This window comes from Tiliqua scincoides, chromosome 4, assembly GCF_035046505.1.
Source record: "Tiliqua scincoides isolate rTilSci1 chromosome 4, rTilSci1.hap2, whole genome shotgun sequence".
Taxonomy (NCBI): domain Eukaryota; kingdom Metazoa; phylum Chordata; class Lepidosauria; order Squamata; family Scincidae; genus Tiliqua; species Tiliqua scincoides.
This window is the reverse complement of record NC_089824.1, coordinates 41,853,893-41,872,403: the sequence shown is the minus strand read 5'-3', so window position 1 is coordinate 41,872,403 and position 18,511 is coordinate 41,853,893. Positions and strand designations below refer to the sequence as shown.

Genomic DNA, 18,511 nt, shown 5'->3' with positions numbered 1-18,511 from the left:
GTAGAAATTTGTGTACATAGTGTGTCTCTGTGTATGCTTTGTGTAGATATGTGTGTACTGATTTACTGATTGATTGGTGACTTGGTCTAATTGCTGCTTTATATTATAATTATATTGCTGTATAATATAATACAACAGAGATTAAGGCCCAAATCCTAACCAACTTTCCATCATAGCTGTGCTATGCTGTGGCATAGCTGTGCTAATGGAACATGTGCTGCATCCTGCAGTTGGATGTCACTCACAGAGGCCTCCTCAAAGTAAGGGAATGTTTGTTCCTTTACCCTGGAGCTGCATTGCCCTTATGTCAGTGCTGGAAAGTGGGTTAGGATTGCAACCTAAGCCCAACGTTGCATATATGTAACCAGGATCAAATGTGTACACCTGTGAGCTGGTCAGAAATGGGTTTTAAAAAAAGTATCATTCTGATATATTGCTTTGAATTAATTGCACATTTCAGAGTGTCTAAGAAACAAAAGATTCAATGGCATCTTTTAAAACGAACGAGAAGCCCTACTTCACCTTTAAATGGAAGGTGCATTTTAACCACTTTTTCTTGGTGCCATCTTCTAATCACTGCCAGTTAGCAAACTAATGCACATTTTTGATAACTTCTGGCTGGTTTCTGGCATATTTAGTCAGCGCATTATTTAGGTAAGTAAGAAAACCCCCTCAGAACAAACCAAATGAATTGATTAGGGGTTTCTTAATTGCTTCCTATTCTTCAAGACAGTTTGTCTGTAAAATTTTGTACTTCCAGTCTGCCAGGATTTGAGTTAATTATTGATTGAAAGAAACCCACAATGGAGGATGTCAATGATCACAAATTCCTCTGTATATTTGCCTGCGGGATAGGGACTGATATTTTCACTAAGGAAATGGGGCCAAAATGAACAAATTATCCCTAAGGGTACAGTTGGGTCTCTTGGTTTTCACTGTAAAGCATTGATTAGCCTGAACTGCATTCAGCAATTGCTAGTGTATAAAACTCTTACAAAAAATACTCCTTTTATCCACTATGCCAGAGTAATCCTCGAGAATTTTCAAAATGTTTGACTTTCTTTTAAAATATAACAAGTCTGATATTCAAAGTCTTTATCATAGTGTTCTGTCCATTCTGTATGGAGCACAGCCTGCTCCATGCTCGTTACCAAGTACATCTTGACATTTTGAAACTGAACATGAGTCTCCTGAGGATGAGCAGTATACTCACACAAGCGGGTGCATAATCTAGCTATGTATACAGTTGAATTAAAAATATATTAACTGCGCCTCATGATGAATGCTGACTGAAGGGTCTTGGAAAACAGACCCACTCAGCAGCAATCCATTAGCATTACCTAGGATTATGTTGAGGCACATGATGTAGGAAGAGGAGAAAATGGTGAGTGAGCTCATGTGGAGTTCTTCAATCAACACTAGCATAATAGTTTTGGCTGTAAGCCATCAAGTAGTCATCCCTGTCTCTAACAGAGCATTGTAGGGAGATTTCTACCTCTTAATGAGGCCTTGATTACATTAAAAAAAATGCTTATTAGGGAAATGGTACCAAAGTGTGAATTATAATCATTCAAACACTTAAATTTTGAAAGGAACACATTTTAAGGGGCAAGAAAACTGTAGTTGAAAAAATATGGTTCTCACAAAAATCCAATTAAAATGTCAAGAAAATATGTACAAACAGTTTGCCTGGTTTCCCCTGCCTCCTTATTGCTTGGATCAGGGGCTCTGAGTTTTAGTATGATTCTGTAGGACACCCAGGAACCCTAATGAACCATTTTTTTTGACCATAGTCAGGGCATATTTTTTTTGAGCTTGAGTACCATATTTCAACTGAATGTCTTGCAGCAACTCTTCTTGGTTAATTATTTTTTCCCCCCCAGCAGTTGAAGAATTAAGTGACTTAATTAAAAAACTTTGTGTGGGCTCCATAAATGAGCTTGGAATGTATGTGTTCACATAAAGCCTCCATGAAGAAGGGAATTACTAGTAGTTAGTAGCTGGCAACCTTCAGTCTCGAAACCATTCAGTCTCGCGCTCTGAATGGTGGTTCTGGAACAGCGTCTAGTGTGGCTGAAAAGGCTGATTCCAGAGTGACAATCCCTTCCACACTGGGAGCAATTGCAGTCTGTCCCTGGTCTGTCTCCCTGGCTATGGGCCTTCCTTCTTTGCCTCTTTGCCTCAGTCTGTTGGCCAAGTGTCTCTTCAAACTGGGAGAGGCCATGCTGCACAGCCTGCCTCCAAGCGGGCCGCTCAGAGGCTAGGGTTTCCCACTTGTTGAGGTCCATTCCTAAGGCCTTCAGATTCCTCTTGCAGATGTCCTTGTATCGCAGCTGTGGTCTTCCTGTAGGGCGCTTTCCCTGCACGAGTTCTCCATAGAGGAGATCCTTTGGGATCTGGCCATTATCCATTCTCACGACATGACCGAGCCAACACAGGCATCTCTGTTTCAGCAGTGCATACATGCTAGGGATTCCAGCACGTTCCAGGACTGTGTTGTTTGGAACTTTGTCCTGCCAGGTGATGCCAGGGATGCGTCGGAGACAGCGCATGTGGAAAGCGTTCAGTTTCCTCTCCTGTTGTGAGCGAAGAGTCCATGACTCACTGCAGTACAGAAGTGTACTCAGGACGCAAGCTCTGTAGACCTGGATCTTGGTATGTTCCGTCAGCTTCTTGTTGGACCAGACTCTCTTTGTGAGTCTGGAAAACGTGGTAGCTGCTTTACCAATTCGTTTGTTTAGCTCGGTATTGAGAGAAAGAGTGTCAGAGTTTGTTGAGCCAAGGTACACAAAGTCATGGACATCCTCCAGTTCATGCGCAGAGATTGTAATGCAGGGAGGTGAGCCCACATCCTGAACCATGACCTGTGTTTTCTTCAGGCTGATTGTCAGTCCAAAATCTTGGCAGGCCTTGCTAAAACGAATCATGAGCTGCTGGAGATCTTTGGCAGAGTGGGTGGTGACAGCTGCATCCTTGGCAAAGAGGAAGTCATGCAGACATTTCCGCTGGACTTTGGACTTTGCTCTCAGTCTGGAGAGGTTGAAGAGCTTTCCCTGGTCTGGAGATAGATGCCTTCTGTTGCAGTTCCAAAGGCATGCTTCAGCAGGACAGCGTAGAAAATGGAATGTATCTTGGAATGTATCAGTTCACATAAAACCTCCATGAAGAAGGGAATAACTATACATAAAGTAACACCATGGAATCTTGAAAACTTGCATGATTCCTTATCCTATCTCATGCAGTGATTAGTAACTGCTAGCCTTGGTCTGTAACAATTTTAATTTTCCATGTTAATCTGTATAAGCTTTGATTTGTACTTGCCTGAAAAAAGGGTTGCAAACCAGGGTAGTTGGAGGCAAGCACCTGTTTGGGAACCTTCTAAGAAGGAAAACAGGGACCATGTGAGCCAGATAACTTCACAGTGCTGCCAAACAGTAGTATTACGCCTGGCAGAGACTCCAGGACTTAAACCAGAAACTTTGTGGTCAATTACTTGGACGTAGCCTCATGCTCTACAATGGACTGTGCGTATTCAATCCTTAGAGATGTCTCCAATTGAATAAGTGATAGGTATATGAGGCATCAATCCCTCTGATCCAGGGGGATTCCTTTCCTAGAACCCCCCGCATATGCTGAAACCTGTGGATAAGCGAATCTGTAGGTTTGGTGCAGAAGTCACTGGACTTCTGGATGCGCATTCAGAGGTGTTTGGAAAGGCAGTTCTGGTTTTTGTATAAACCAGAGGTACATTTCCAACATCTCTAGGGGCCTTTCTGACGTCTGTAGTGACCGCACATCTCCAAGGGCCTCAGAAAGTCTTTTAGATGCAACCAGAAGGTGCTTCTAGTCATGTTTGGGAGCTCAGGTGAGGTCCTCCACTGCAGGTTCCGAACCAACAAAGAGTTAAATCTGTAGGTTCCAAACTTGCAGGTAAACAGGGTGGACCAGTAGTATGGCACATCTGAATTGGTCCTGTCTTCTTTTCTGTTGAAGCAGGGGCAACGCATTGTTATGTCTGATTCCAGCTTTCTGCTCAAGCCATTGAACTGAGGAATTCTGAGTTAGAAAGCACAGTTTCAGATACAGCCATCCATGTCCCAACCTAGCCATATACTCTTTGTAAGTCTGTTCTGGATGGAAGATCCTTCACATGACCAAAGTCAGCATCAAAGGAGAACATGGTAGTGCCGATGTCTTTTATTAAGTGTATATATTTATAAAATTTATATAGCACTTTTCTAAAACTCAGAAGGTATGGGTCTAACTAACTGATGATGTTTTGTTGGGGGGGGGCCTCTCTTTTCCATATAATTAGCAAGGCTGCCAAAGGCCTTGTATAATTATTTTTTCTTCTTTAAGCAGGAAAGAAAGAGTGTGAACTTAAATTTGAATAAATTTGAGTGTTTTGAGACGGATACAGGATAAGGGCAAACCATTAAGTACTACAAAATTGTGGGTTTGCTAGGAATGAAGGTAGGACACTTTTTAGAGCAAGATTAATGAAGTACTTGTGGTAGCCTATAATTAACCTTATTTTCAGACAGTGAGACCATAATGAATTCAAGCACTTGGTAGACATGTTCATTGGTTTGTTCTTGTATTGTGGCTGATTCTTGCATTTATAGGACATGTATATGCTTATGTCATAGAACAATATAAATGAATAAAATATTTCCAGAACTTTATATGTTATGGTTGCTCCAAAAGAGAAAGTGAGAGATAGTTAGAAAAACAACATGGAAAAAATGAAGCTGCTACGTTTGAAAGCTTAATGGAAGCTTTTCCAGCAATCATTAGCTATGAAGCAAATTCCCTAGTGTTGTGTATAAGTAATGTTAGAGTAAAGCTTACAGAACCCTTAATTTATCTTCTAAAGTGATGCTTTCTATAGTTCCTGATACATATTTTAACCATTAGGTGTGATGGGGATTTTTCTACTAAAAATAGAAATTATTCCATCTGGCAGTTATCCATCAAGTTAGACCATCTGCTTACAAAAATACATGTTTAGTGACTTTCTTGGTATGTGTGGTAAAAAACAGCAAATAGGAAAATAATCTTTGCATTGTTTTCATGAATTGCTGCTGTTATTAGAGTTTTAGGCTTCAATCTTATGCCCACTTACCTGGGAGTAAGCTCCAGTAATCATGTATAGGATTGCACTGTTATGGACCAAAATGGTATGCATCTAATTAATGAAATAAGTACTAAAAATTGAATATGAACTTTCCTTCTAGCAATGAGGAAATAGGTTGCTGCTCTGGGTGAATAAATTATGATTGTCACTTTAGCATTTACCTTCTATAAGAGGAGTAAGAGTTCAAGCTGTCTAACTGTATCTAGGTAGTAATGGAGAATGTGTACATGGAAGACAGGAGAGCTATCTTTCATTTGTGTAATGTTCAAAATTGAATTTACACACCAGACCTCAGACAAGGTTTATATTGTATGTTGTTGTGTTTCAACATGCATGACTCTGCACTTTCCTCATTTGGGGCTGGCCCATACAGGAGGCTAATTGAGACAGTGGCCTGAGGCAGAAGTTTAGTGCAGAGCAGCCAAGTCTGTCCACCTACTTGTTTCCACTGCTTCTCCTCTCTGCTGTGTGGTTGGTTTGGAAAAGGAAAAATGAGATGGAGGTAGATGCCCACCTCCACACTTCCAATTCTACACTAAAAGAAAGAAGAGGACAGAACAAGTGTCCATGGAGTGGGAGGAAGCAGAGGCTGGCTCATCAGTAGGTAAAGAGGAATAGCATTTGGCATTCTGCTTCAGGTGTGCTGGGAAGTTGTGAACTGGCCCTGCTCTCATCTTTCCCAGGTTTAATTTTTCATCTTCCTTCTTACACTTCTCCCTTCTTACTTTTCCACATTGCTTCATCTCTGGCAGCCATTTAGTAGCTTGTGAGAAAGGTATGGAATTAATATAAAATGAACTCTGATAAGTGAGAATTTAAGGACGCAATCCTAACTTGTGCCAGTTAGAACAGGCAAGCCAGGAGGCTTAGCCAGAGGCAAGGGGAAACTTTTCCCCTTACCCCTGGGTAAGGGCTGCTGGCCACAATGGGTCTGGAGGTGTACAAGTCCAAGGAGAGCGGAGTGGCTTGAAGCTGCTCCGTTATCCCTGGGGACAGGGTTGGGATCTGGCATAACTGGATCCCAGCCCCGCCTCCCTCTCTTCGCCCGCCTGCCCCTGGGGCCACCCATCGCCCTCCCCCGCCCCCCCCTCCCTGCCCCCCCAGCCTTCCTTTTTCACTTGAGGGGCCAACACAAGCACTAAAGGGAAAGCCTGATACAGCAGGGCTCTTCTTATGTTCTTTCTACATTCAATCCAAACTACAATACCCTCAAAGCTCTTTCCTTTCTTACCTCACCTTTTTCTTCCTTTTTTCCCCACTATATCATTACCCATCATCTTTGTTTTTTGAGTCCACTGCAAGGATTTGAAGAGAGGTGTTGCTGGACTGAGCAAGTGAGAGAGGTGAATGATCTGGGCAATGGAATTAATTTTATTTTTTAACAATTTTTAAAAAAATATAAAGCAATGAGTTCAAACAAAGTAAAAAAAAACCCCATCTTTGTTAGACTATTTAGATAGAGTAAGTTTGACTGTCCTTGACTTTAATTGCATTATTAGCTTCTTTGTGCTTGTTTTTTCTTATGCAAATATCATATATGGGTGGGATCTATCAAAGCCATGGGGGAGATGTCCCAATGTAGATCAGTCCCCAGCATGTAGTGTTTGTCCTGGAAAAAAAGAGTTTCCATTTGATCCCTTGGGAAATTTTTCCAGGGCGTACATGGGAGCCCAATATGAAAGCATGTCAGCTTAAAAAAAAAACCTTCCCTTGCCATGGTTCTCATTTGGCTCCCACATGTATTCCTTATGTCAGTGTTTCTCAGACTGTGGGTTGGGACCCACCAGGTGGGTCGTGAGCCCATTTCCGATGGGTCCCCATTCTTTTCAATATGTATTTTATTTTTAATATATTAGACTTGCTACCATGCTATATGAATGCATTTGGGGAAACGTTAGAGATCTGTACTTTTACCAGGCTGCTATGCTTTTAACAATACAATATACAATGGGGCTTACTCCTGGATAAATATGGACAGGATTGCAGTCTCTGGGATGTTTGGGGAATTTTTTCTAAAACAGATCAGCAACTGTTTGGGTTGGTTAGGAGGACTCTTTTTTATTTTAAATAAATTTTTGAACTTATACTTATTGTAAACTTTTAATTGATTGATTTAATTTGATTGATTTGATTTTGTCATATAGGGGGTGTTAAAAAATGTTCCTGCCTGATGATGTCACTTCTGGCCATGGCATCACTTCTGGTGGGTCCCAACAGATTGTCATTCTAAAAAATGGGTCCCAGTGCTAAAAGGTTTGAGAACCACTTCTCTAAAGCAGTGATTTTCAAACTTTCTCCTCTCACAACACACTGACAAAGTGCTAAAATTGTCAAGGCACACCATCAGTTTTTTGACAATTGATAAAATACCCTGCACTGTTGGCCAGGGGCTCAGATCCCCCAATGGCCCTACTAATATATAACTGTCCCCGAAGTCCTGCAGCACGCCTGCAAACCATTTGCGACACACCAGTGTGTCGCTACACAGTGGTTGAAAATGGCTGCTCTAGAGTGCCTCCCATTATTTTAATGATATATCAGGATGTATTTTAAATTCAAAAAGGCAGTCTTAAATTCTTATGAAACAGCCATGTCTTATTCACTGGGAGAATTAAGGTTCTGTTTATCAATGATTATGCCTGCTTGTTTGTGCTTATAATTTGCTATCAGTATAGCACCTTTATTCTGAACCGTAGTAAACTCTCAGTTACTGTATTCCCTGTGGAAATTGCTTTCTCTTTAATGTTTCTAAAGTAGTGAAGTAACTGGATTCATATGCTAGGTTATTGACACATAGCAGAGTATTAACAGATGGCCTTTCTCTTCTTAGCTTGCTAATAAGCTTATTACACTCCTTTGCTGGAATTCAGTTCCAAGTTGCTTGCATATTCCATTTATAATTCATAAAGAAATTTTTGCTAAATATATGGGCCTCAATCCAGCAAAATACATCCATTTATAGATGCAGGTTCAGGCATGCATTTCATTTGTTGGGTGGGGAACTACAAACAAAAGTCAGGTGCACTCCTGAATGCACATTGAAGTGCATTATACAGATAAGGGGACAATCCTAACCTGCGCTGGAACAGGCTAGCCAAGAGGCTTGCGCTGTATCCAGTGCGGGATGGGGCCCAATGTAACTCAGCCAGAGGTAAGGTACCCTGGCCCCTATGGGTCTCTTCGGACTTGCGCTACCTCCTGAGTGACTTGAAGCCGCTCCGAACTTCCCGAGAACAGGGGTTGGGATCTGGCATAGCTACTGGGTCCCAGCCTTGCTTCCTGCTCCCCTCCTGCCCGCTTGCCCATGGGGCCGCCCACCGCCTGCCCTCCCTCTGTCTCAGAACGCCTCTCTCCCACCTCCTCCCTGCCCACCCCAGAGCCTTGCGCACTGGAATCAGCCTCCACGTGCGTGCAGACCTCCATGCACTGTTGCGGCTTACTAATGAGGAGGCGCAAACATGCCTTATGGCACATTTGCGACCCTCCTGGGCCGGTACAAGGGACTTGTGCCGGCCCAAGTTCTTCTCTGAATTGCGCTCTAAGTGTGCTTATCTGTACAGTAGTGTTTTGAATTTGGTGTGTGATGTGTGCATTTGGATGCACTTCTCCATCCCGTGTTCTTGCACAACGAGTGCTAAAGTCTTATTTGAACATTCCTAGGACTGGATTAGGCTGTTGGGTTCTACAGCAAAGAAAAAGTGTCATGTTATCAGTTGTTGTTTCAAGTCTGTTGACAAACTTTTTCCAAGAATAATTGTCAAAACTAGAATTTCTTTTTTCCCCTTCTATTTGAAAAGCAAACGTAGCACTAGTTGATAGCAACTGGCGAAAGGAAGCCTCTTGAAGAATGCTGTGCCTGTGTCTACTGGAAGTGCAGTTATTTTTTTTTTTATTACCAAAGTTTTATGAATGGAAAATGTTGTAGTACAAAGGACACATTGCACAGATCACTGCACTGCACTGCACATGGTATTGTGCCTAAATCCATAAAATGAAAAGTCACCAAATCATTTTTTTTTAAATTTTGTGGAACTTCAGCAGTCAGGCAGTGAGTGAGCAAGGAAGTTAGTTTATTCACTTCAGGATTCTTGCCCTGCTTCCTTTTTTTCACTCTGGCTATTGCCCTGCCAGGATTAACAATCCTGTATCCCAGCAGTTCCCAAACTTTCCCTGGTCACGGTGCCCTTAGTGTCATAGAATTTCTTTCACAGTGGTTTGTTGAAGTTGTGCCATGCCATGGGAGGACAAGATAGCTGCCAGTATGACGGAACATACCAAGATCCAGGTCTACAGAGCTTGCGTCCTGAGTACACTTCTGTACTGCAGCGAGTCATGGACTCTCCGCCCACAACAGGAGAGGAAACTGAACGCTTTCCACATGCGCTGCCTCCGACGCATTCTCGGCATCACCTGGCAGGACAAAGTTCCAAACAACACAGTCCTGGAATGTGCTGGAATCCCTAGCATGTATGCACTGCTGAAACAGAGACGCCTGCGTTGGCCCAGTCATGTCGTGAGAATGGATGATGGCCAGATCCCAAAGGATCTCCTCTATGGAGAACTCGTGCAAGGAAAGCGCCCTACAGGTAGACCACAGCTGCAATACAAGGACATCTGCAAGAGGGATCTGAAGGCCTTAGGGATGGACCTCAACAAGTGGGAAACCCTGGCCTCTGAGCGGCCTGCTTGGAGGCAGGCTGTGCAGCATGGCCTTTCCCAGTTTGAAGAGACACTTGGCCAACAGTCTGAGGCAAAGAAGGAAGGCCCATAGCCAGGGAAACAGACCAGGGACAGACTGCACTTGCTCCTGGTGTGGAAGGGATTGTCACTCCCGGATTGGCCTTTTCAGCCACACTAGACGCTGTGCCAGAACCACCTTTCAGAGCGCGATACCATAGTCTTTCGAGACTGAAGGTTGCCAATATGTGTGTATATGTGCATTATCTCGGCCCGGCCAAGATGGTGATGCCCGGGAGAGCTGGTGCCCCTGTGAATTGAGCTGATACCCCTCCCCCAAAAAAAGAGTTGCCATGACCATTTTCAGTCTGGTGATAGATTCAGACTGCGGAAAGCGTCAACTCTGTATCCAGTTGGGATGTCCACAGCATCCTTCATTTTTGCAGAGATTTATGAGGCCATCATAGACACCATGCTGGTGTTGGCCATTAGCTTTGGTAACATGCAGTTCATCATTGGGGCACTTCCTGCTTCCTTTTAACATTCAGTTAGTCTCCCTCTAGTGTGCAGACTGGTTGTCTGCATGTCACCTTCTTCAGTGAAGCAGGAAACATCTATGTTTCCAGTGTTCCTAACAAAAAATGGACATGTGGAGGGCCATGCCCGCCCAAATCTGAAGATAACTACATTGGCACATACGAGATCAGCAGGTATGGGAGGGGGGATACACCCGGACTTTGCAGAAACTGCCTTTTTGTTAGCTCAAAAGATAAAATTAGCTTGAAAGGGAATAAGTTGCTAACTGAGCACTTCGTGATGATGCAGTAATTCCTAATGCTTAGTCATCTGTTCAGGTAGGGGCAGTCTATTGGGATAGACATATCGAATTTAATTCTGTAGCTCAGTGAGTTTGTATAAACTAGAGCTTTATAAAGTGTAGAGCATGAAAAATGGAGAATTGGGGCTGGTTTTTGGATTGCTAGTAGAGCTATTCTTTTGTATGGTAAGCTATTCTTTAAAGGAGAAAAACTGTAAATTTAATGGTTTTTGCTTAGTCTTTGTTGACATTTAAATAGTATTATACTTCAGAAGTCTTTTCAACCAAAGGTCTCAGCACTAGACTTTTGGGGTCAGTTATGGCATTGCTGGAGGGTAGAAATTCAGTCGGAAACCATTTTCTTCCATGTTGGTTCTGTGGGTCTGCACTGCAGTAGCTAGGCTATTACTAGTCCAGGGTATCTCTTCAGAGAGAGAAGAAATATTTGCTTAGAGAAAAGGCAAGTGTCAAGCTATGAAATAGTCTGGTTGGAAACATAAGCGATCTAGGAAGCAGGATTGTCTTTGACAGATGTGTTTTAGGAAATAATGTTAACAAATGTTTCTTTCTGTTGACTCTGACTTTGAACAATGGTGTTTTTAGCCCTGATAATTAAAGATACGGATGACTGCCAGTTTTCTTCTGCTCTAGTCATTGGTTTTGCCTCCCATCTGTGTGTGCTTAAACTCAGCCTCAGTTCTAAGCAGTGGGCAGCTGACATTTGCATATCATTATTGTTGTTGATGCAATACTTCCATCCCATCCTTCCTCCAAGGAGTTCAAGGTGACTTCTTCCCATTATGGGCCAAAACAGAATGATTAAAGTGTTGGACTTGGGCCAAGACAATCCAGATTCAAATAACTCCTCAAGATCCCTGGGTGTTCATGGGCTAATCACCAGCTCTTAAGAGTTGTTGTAAAGATAGAGCCAGACGGTATTGGGTTGAGAACAATCATAAACAACAGCCAACTTGAACACCAAGGATTTATATGTTCTACTTCTTAAGTGTCTTGCAGGGGTGTAGATGTCCCAAGTATCTGCCTAAGATAATGGCCATGAAGGAGAGATACTCATTTACCCTTAGCATGAGATTCTGGAAGTCTGTGATGTGTAAAAGATTTGCATATTCATTTTCAACTTGGTATATAATGTTTAAAGCTATGAATTGTGCAGTGCTAAAGGAATGAGGCTTTGGAGAAGAGGGAACTGATATGAAGGACAAACAAAATGGCAAACTAACAAAGGAAAGAACCCATTTTTCCTGATGGTTCAAGCTTGGAGAAAGGAAGAAAATATGTTCCTTTCTCCAATGGATGTTTGTGTGCATGTTCACACTCTCTTTTCTGAGGCATCTATACACTCCTTAAGAAACGTCACGCTATTTTCTTGCTGACATCCTTGTGATTTCTTTTTGATGTATTAGAAATTTGGTACACAGTTTATAAACAACAAACATTCTTGAACTCTCAAATCTCAGATATGAGAATTCAGCTACACACAGCGAGGGTAGAAAGCTGAAGATTAGATTCAGATAAATTTATACACTTCTAATATCATAAACCCAAATAGATATTGCACAGGAAGAACATGGCTAATTTAAAGTGTGTTATCTCATTTGGATTCATTAGAGAAAAAGTCATTTATGAAATGTTTCCTTTCTAAAACAAATGAATTCTAATGATCCTTTAAGTCTCTAAATGACCTATTGGTTAGAATACTAGCCAAGATCTGGGAACCCTTAAAAGGCTGTGTATGCTCTCTGTGTTTGGCTTGGTGGGTGTGTATTACATTCCCCAGAAACCCAGTAATCCTAATTAATTAGGTAAAAAATGACATATGTTTCCTTAATTTTCATAATTTATTCTCATTGCATCAGTGTGTACATATATTATTGAACTGGAAAGTGGAGGGAAGTATGGAATATGGTAGATACAAGCCACAAGCCACAGTGTGAGCATGGGAGCATTGAACACAACTTTTGCCAAAAGACAGAATCTCTTTCAGATCATCGTTAATATTTGTGCCTTTTAACAACGTCAAACGGAATTTTTGTGCTGGGTTATTAACAGATGAGGGAACTGTGTGTTTTCATAGGATTAGGGAGCTGAGTTTGCACCCTTGTTTGACTTCCTTCATTTTTGGTGGTATATAATTATCATTGATCTACCATCCTATATCCACTAACCTGCAAATAAGCCCTTTCAACATAATGGGACTTAGAGCACAATCCAGAGCTGCAGATGGGCTGCTGCGACCCAGGAGTGTCTTAAACGTGTTGGAAAGCATGTTTGTGCCTCCTTGCGTGCTGACCTTCTGGTGCTGGATCCGGACCAGCGTCGGATAAGTTCACATGGGTCTAGAGAGGCTGGGGTGGGGGCTTGGAGAGTGTGGCAGGAGGGCAGAAAGGGGGCATGGGAACTGTCTGGGAAACATAGGCTGGATCCTAACCCCCCTCCTGACCAGCTCAGTGTTACACCGGGCTGCTCGGATTTGTACCAGCAATTTAGAAAATTGGTTGTGTCTGGTTATTTTCTCTGTGTGGTTGGGGACAGATTCCAACTTTTGTTGCTAGTGGTGTTCCTGAGGATGTTGACAGCTCTGTGACGAAAACTTTTCTAACCTAAGGAATTTTATTCTTTACAAGTTTTGGTTTTCACTTTATAAAGTGACTAGTATGGTTGACTCTGAGAATGACCTGGACATAATGGGCCTAATTTCATGGATATCTTCTACAGTCTTAAGGTAGTAAAATGTGGCTGTAGGTGACACCTACAGCTCAAAGTTGGTTGAAAACCAATGCCAAGCAAGTGCTGCTAAATGGCTTCACATCAGTTTGAATGGAGGTATCGAATGGAGCGGCACAGGCTCTGTCTTGGGACCTGTGCTGCTCAACATTTTTATGACCTGGAAACGGGAGGGTGGTGGTAAAAGAAATGCCAACAAATTCTCAGATGGGGAGATCTTGTGTAAGATCAGGAACATCAATGAATTCTGTAAAGGGACTTTAAAAAAAGTACAGTATTAATCAACAAGATCTGTCATACCATTAGCTACATTTTATTTGAAGAATTAACAACATTTTTTTTCTTTACATCTTGCTTTAGTTAGCAATAACAAACATACCCATATGCCACTTTTGCAGCCATTAAGAAATTCCTTTAAAATAGAAGTAAGGTTAATTATCAGGCTTGTTCTAAAAGGTGAGTGCTAGCTCTCTGGGGCTGGATGGTTTAATAATGAATGAGACTCTGGTCTAATCCTAACTCAGACCATTTTTTCCTGTTACGTTTTGTTCCAGTTAGCTGCCCTGGAGAGACAGATCTTCGACTTCCTTGGATTCCAGTGGGCCCCCATCCTTGGTAATTTCTTGCACATAATTGCCGTCATTTTGGGTTTGTTTGGAACAATACAGTACAGACCTCGCTATATAGTTGTGGTAAGTTTTGTTTTCATTGTTTTGTTTCATAAAGTAATATTTTGTGTGTGTGTGTGTGTGTGAGAGAGAGAGAGAGAGAGAGAGAGAGAGAGAGAGAGAGATCATTAGAATTGTTTCTTTTTGATAATCTCGTGCTGGTTCAGTTCTCCAATCGATGTACTGCATATCATTTCTTTTGTGCATACGAAACAGTAGATAAAAGATAATGTGATGTGAGCATGGGATATTTTATTGCTGGTTGGTGTTTAAATACATTTGAATATGCGATTACGTACTTGTGCTGTTTCAGGTTATTTCTGGCACTTCAAATGAAGTGGTGTGTAAATAAGTTGATTCAAGTTCTTAATAAGAAAATGAAATTATGGAAAATGTATATGGAAGGAATAGAAGTGTATTTCACAGAAGTAAGAACCAGTGAAAATAAGTGTCAAGAATGCAGGGTAGTACTTGACCTTGGGGGCACAATGCCCTCTATGGCCAATTCCTTTTCTTCATCTCCTGACCAATCCTTTAAGTTCCAAAGAGAAGTTCCCTTCACAGATTCAGTTACACTGAGTTCAGTTCCCCTCCCCGGGTGGCCTTTTGAAATTGTGGTCGCTCTTTAAAGAATCTCTAATGGCCAAGCAGCTCTGATCTCCAAGCTGCTCATCATACAGGCTTTAATGTTTGAGTATGGAGGACAAAGCAAGATCAGAGTGCCTATAAATTAAAAATATACACACACATTGTAGAGTGTCATTTACTTTTACTGTATCTGTGTGAACTAACACCCAATTCCAGACATAGTCAATTTATAACTTTGCACTGAGAAAGGATCTCTTAGAAACATAATCCATCCAGAAATCAAGAATTGTAAAGCCCCTTGAAAAACCAGCAGCCTTCACATTTTGCTGACCCTTAGCTGGCTGCAAAGGTTGACCGTTTATTGCTTTTTCTCCTGAAAATGCCAGCATTTGGGATCTCTGTGAAATATCAGCTGTGGGTTTTGAGTTGTAAATATCACGTTGGGGGGGGGGGATATCCATTTTTAAAGTTATTTGTGAAATTGTCAATTTGAGTTGTGCAGTTCTTTTTCATTTCTAACAACATAGTGACACCAAGGAAGAAACCCCCAGAACTCTAGGGCACTAGCCTTTTAAGGAGCTGAAATTTGAAAATTGGTTATAATTTTTATGAGTGCATGCTTTCAAACAAGCTGTGGAAACGGAGGGCCAAACAACGCCATATGTGAAGGCTAAGGGCCAAACAGTGTCATATATATGATTGGATTTCTTGTTGGTTCCCGCCTGCCCCCAGCTTCATAGCAGTTCTGTGCATGAGACTGAGTGGGAGGGTGGTCTCTAATGGGACATAGGTACTGGGAAAAAGGGTCTCACCCTTTCATTTGTGCCTTTTTTTCCAATGCAAAGTTATGTGCCCAGTGGTGGAAACTTACAGGTTCTCATAAATAGAAACTATATTTACGTATTTAAGCTTTTAACTGGGATAAGTAGTAGTAGAACAGGGTTGACCCACTTCCCTTCAGTGATGTGGCCTTGGGCCATATTACTCCTCTTCACATGTCTGTAGTTGCCTTTTTAAAAAAGCAAAAGACCCAATCAGAGATCTCCAAAAGGCACACCTCATTCACGGGGTGTGAATCCTATCCACACTTTCCTGGGAGTAAGCCCGTTGACTCAAATGGAACTTACTTCTGAGTAGACATGCATAGGATTGGGATGTCGGTCCTGAGATGATACAGTTTTGTGGGAGAACCTTATCTCAGTCCATGAATGCTTAGACTAGCCCCCCAATTCCACCTATATAGTTTCTAGATATTTTTATATTTCCAAAGTTTCAAATGTCTTTTAAAAAATGTATTCCCTGCCACAATGTCCAGCCCTTCCAGAGGACAGCAAATTGAAAAGAAACCATTGCAGTAAGAATAAAAAGGCTTTCAGTTTGAATTCAGAGACATTTTCTACTATGTTTGCATCTGATGCTGAATATTCCTTATTATTTAGCAGATGTAACATATGACCAGATACTGAACTCCACAAATGAATCTGCTTTGCTTCAGGATCTGGCCAATCAGTCTGAATTTTTAACAGAACTTAAAAAGGAAACATTCATTAGCTTGTTTCTTATACTGACTCAGGCTGCTTCACACATAGTAGAAAACAACCATAGTGGTGCTTCAAAAACTTGTGCACTGGCTCCCCAAATTTCAGGTGTCTCAGTTATGGGCAGCTGTGTCAGTGCTTTGTGTAAGTACAGTACATCCTTTGAAAGTGCTTTTGTATAGTTGCAATAGTGCTGGTCCAGCAAGAGATGAATTTTTCGTGCTGCATATGTTCTGACTTCCGTACAGACCCCTAGAACTGAAGCAGTATGTACATGGTGTGTACATTTCATGGGAAACTCAAAGCGATCACAGCTCTTTAGCATGCATGTATATTCTATGTATCTGTAAAAATACCATGTATGAAGAATTGCAAGCATGCTTGCAGGGTATTGAGAACTACATTTGAATTCTTTCTCTGTGGTAAATGGCACAGCTTTAAGTACTTCAGTAAAGCTATTTCTCTGTTCATTCTTTTTTTAATTCCTGCCACATTTTCCCAGAGATTCCCAAGCTGTTAAAACTGATTAAGGGAGATGAGATGTGCTTACTAGGTTTTCCCGAGTATTTCTTGACTTCAAAAGCCTGTGAAATGATGATTCATATAGTTAAGATTGGCCAAACATAGTCCAGCATCCATACAACAACAAAAAAAGCAATTTACACTTTTCTCTGATCTATGAAAATAGGACATGTTTTTCTCTCAGGGAAGTGTATTGGAATTGCCTATTTGCATAGGTAATTTTATTCTACCTAGTGTGCTCTTATAGCATTGGAATGTGTGTAATATAAATGTCCACAGAGACAGAGTTAGATTAGTGGGAAGAAGAAACTGAATCTCCTGAGAGTAATAAATGCAATATCCACAAGGAGCGAAACCAGATTACTTGGATTTTAGGCAGCAAAAAGCAACAAAAAGGCAATTCCACACAGGCTCCAAAAATACTATAAATTGTTTGATAAGGCCGAGTTTTTCTGTGAAAGTGATTTTGGTAAATTTTTGAGCTGATCACTTTCATTTTCTATCATATTGCCTTGGTCTGTAATTTCCCTTGTCACTCACAAGCTGAGCAGGGCTGGGTCAGAGAAGATTGTAAGGTGCACTACCTTGTTATGGGAGGCTGTTACTGGCATCCTTAATGCATTGTAGAGCTATGAAGACAGTGCAGCTGGACAGATTTCTTACCAGCTTTGAAGTTTTTGCTCCTTAAAGTTCTAAATGCTTCCATGCTCTTTCCTTCCTGACACACAACCTCTTGAAGTTAACATTTCTTTACTTATAATACCAGCCTGTTTTATAGGGCTGTTGTATAACTGAGCTAATGTCTATGATAGTGTTTCTCAAACTGTGGGTCAGGACCCACTAAGTGGGACACGAGCCAATTTCTGGTGGGTCCCAATTCATTTCAATGTTTGTTTGTTGGCAATCTTCAGTCTCAAAAGGCTATGGTATCGCGCTCTGAAAGGTGGTTCTGGAACAGCGTCTAGTGTGGCTGAAAAGGCCATTTTCATTTCATTCATTTCAATATTTTATTTTTAATATATTAGACTTGATGCTGCCATGGTGTGTGATTGCATTTGGGGAAATGTTACAGATCTGTACTTTTAATAGGCTACTCTGTATATGCTTTTAACAATGATAGTGAATGGGGCTTACTCCTGGGTATGTGTGGGTTGGATTGCAACCTAGGATTGTTAAAAATTTTCCTGCTTAATGTCACTTCCTGATATGACATCACTTCCTGATATTTAAGTCCTGACAGAGTCTGATTCTAAAAAGTGGGTCCCAATGCTAAAAGTGTGGAGAAGCAATGGTCTGTGACGCGGTTTGAATCCTTAATGTGTGACAGATCAGTGCTAGATATCAAATGCTAGTCTCAAATACTGTGATCATCATAAGAATGTAAGAAGTGCCCTGCTGGATTAGCCAAAGGCCCAAATAGTCCAGCAACCCTGTCTCCAATAGCAATTGACAATTAATAAATCAGTGGCATACCTGGGTGGACAAGGGGAGCAAATATCCAGGGTGAAATGCCTGGGGGGGGGGGTGGCACCACCAGCCTCCTCTCCTTGCCACCCATTTATCTTTTTTTTTTTTAAAGAGAAAGAAGCCAGCAGCTCAGCCAGCTTCTTTCCCTTTAAACAAACACCCTCCTCTTGATGAAGGAAGGTGCGACATCAAATCGTTCCCGGAGTGGCTGTGAGGGGTGGCAAACAGAGGGGTTGCCCCACGTGGAAAAATGCCCAGAACCACCACTAGTGTGAATTTCCCATTCATGTGTTATCTACAGAATGTTTTCTGTGCATGTTTTGTGGTTTTGAATATAAAGTGTAAAATATGA

General features: G+C 41.6%; 1 protein-coding gene across 1 annotated transcript in view; it reads left to right on the top strand.

Moving 5' to 3' along the window:
* The window catches only part of NKAIN3 (sodium/potassium transporting ATPase interacting 3), a 253,632-nt gene that overhangs the window by 113,256 nt on the left and 121,865 nt on the right, over positions 1 to 18,511 (top strand). The window contains exon 2 of the mRNA XM_066625584.1: positions 13,931 to 14,068. Within this exon, the coding sequence (XP_066481681.1) occupies positions 13,931 to 14,068 (138 nt within the window). The remainder of the gene's footprint in view (positions 1 to 13,930; positions 14,069 to 18,511) is intronic.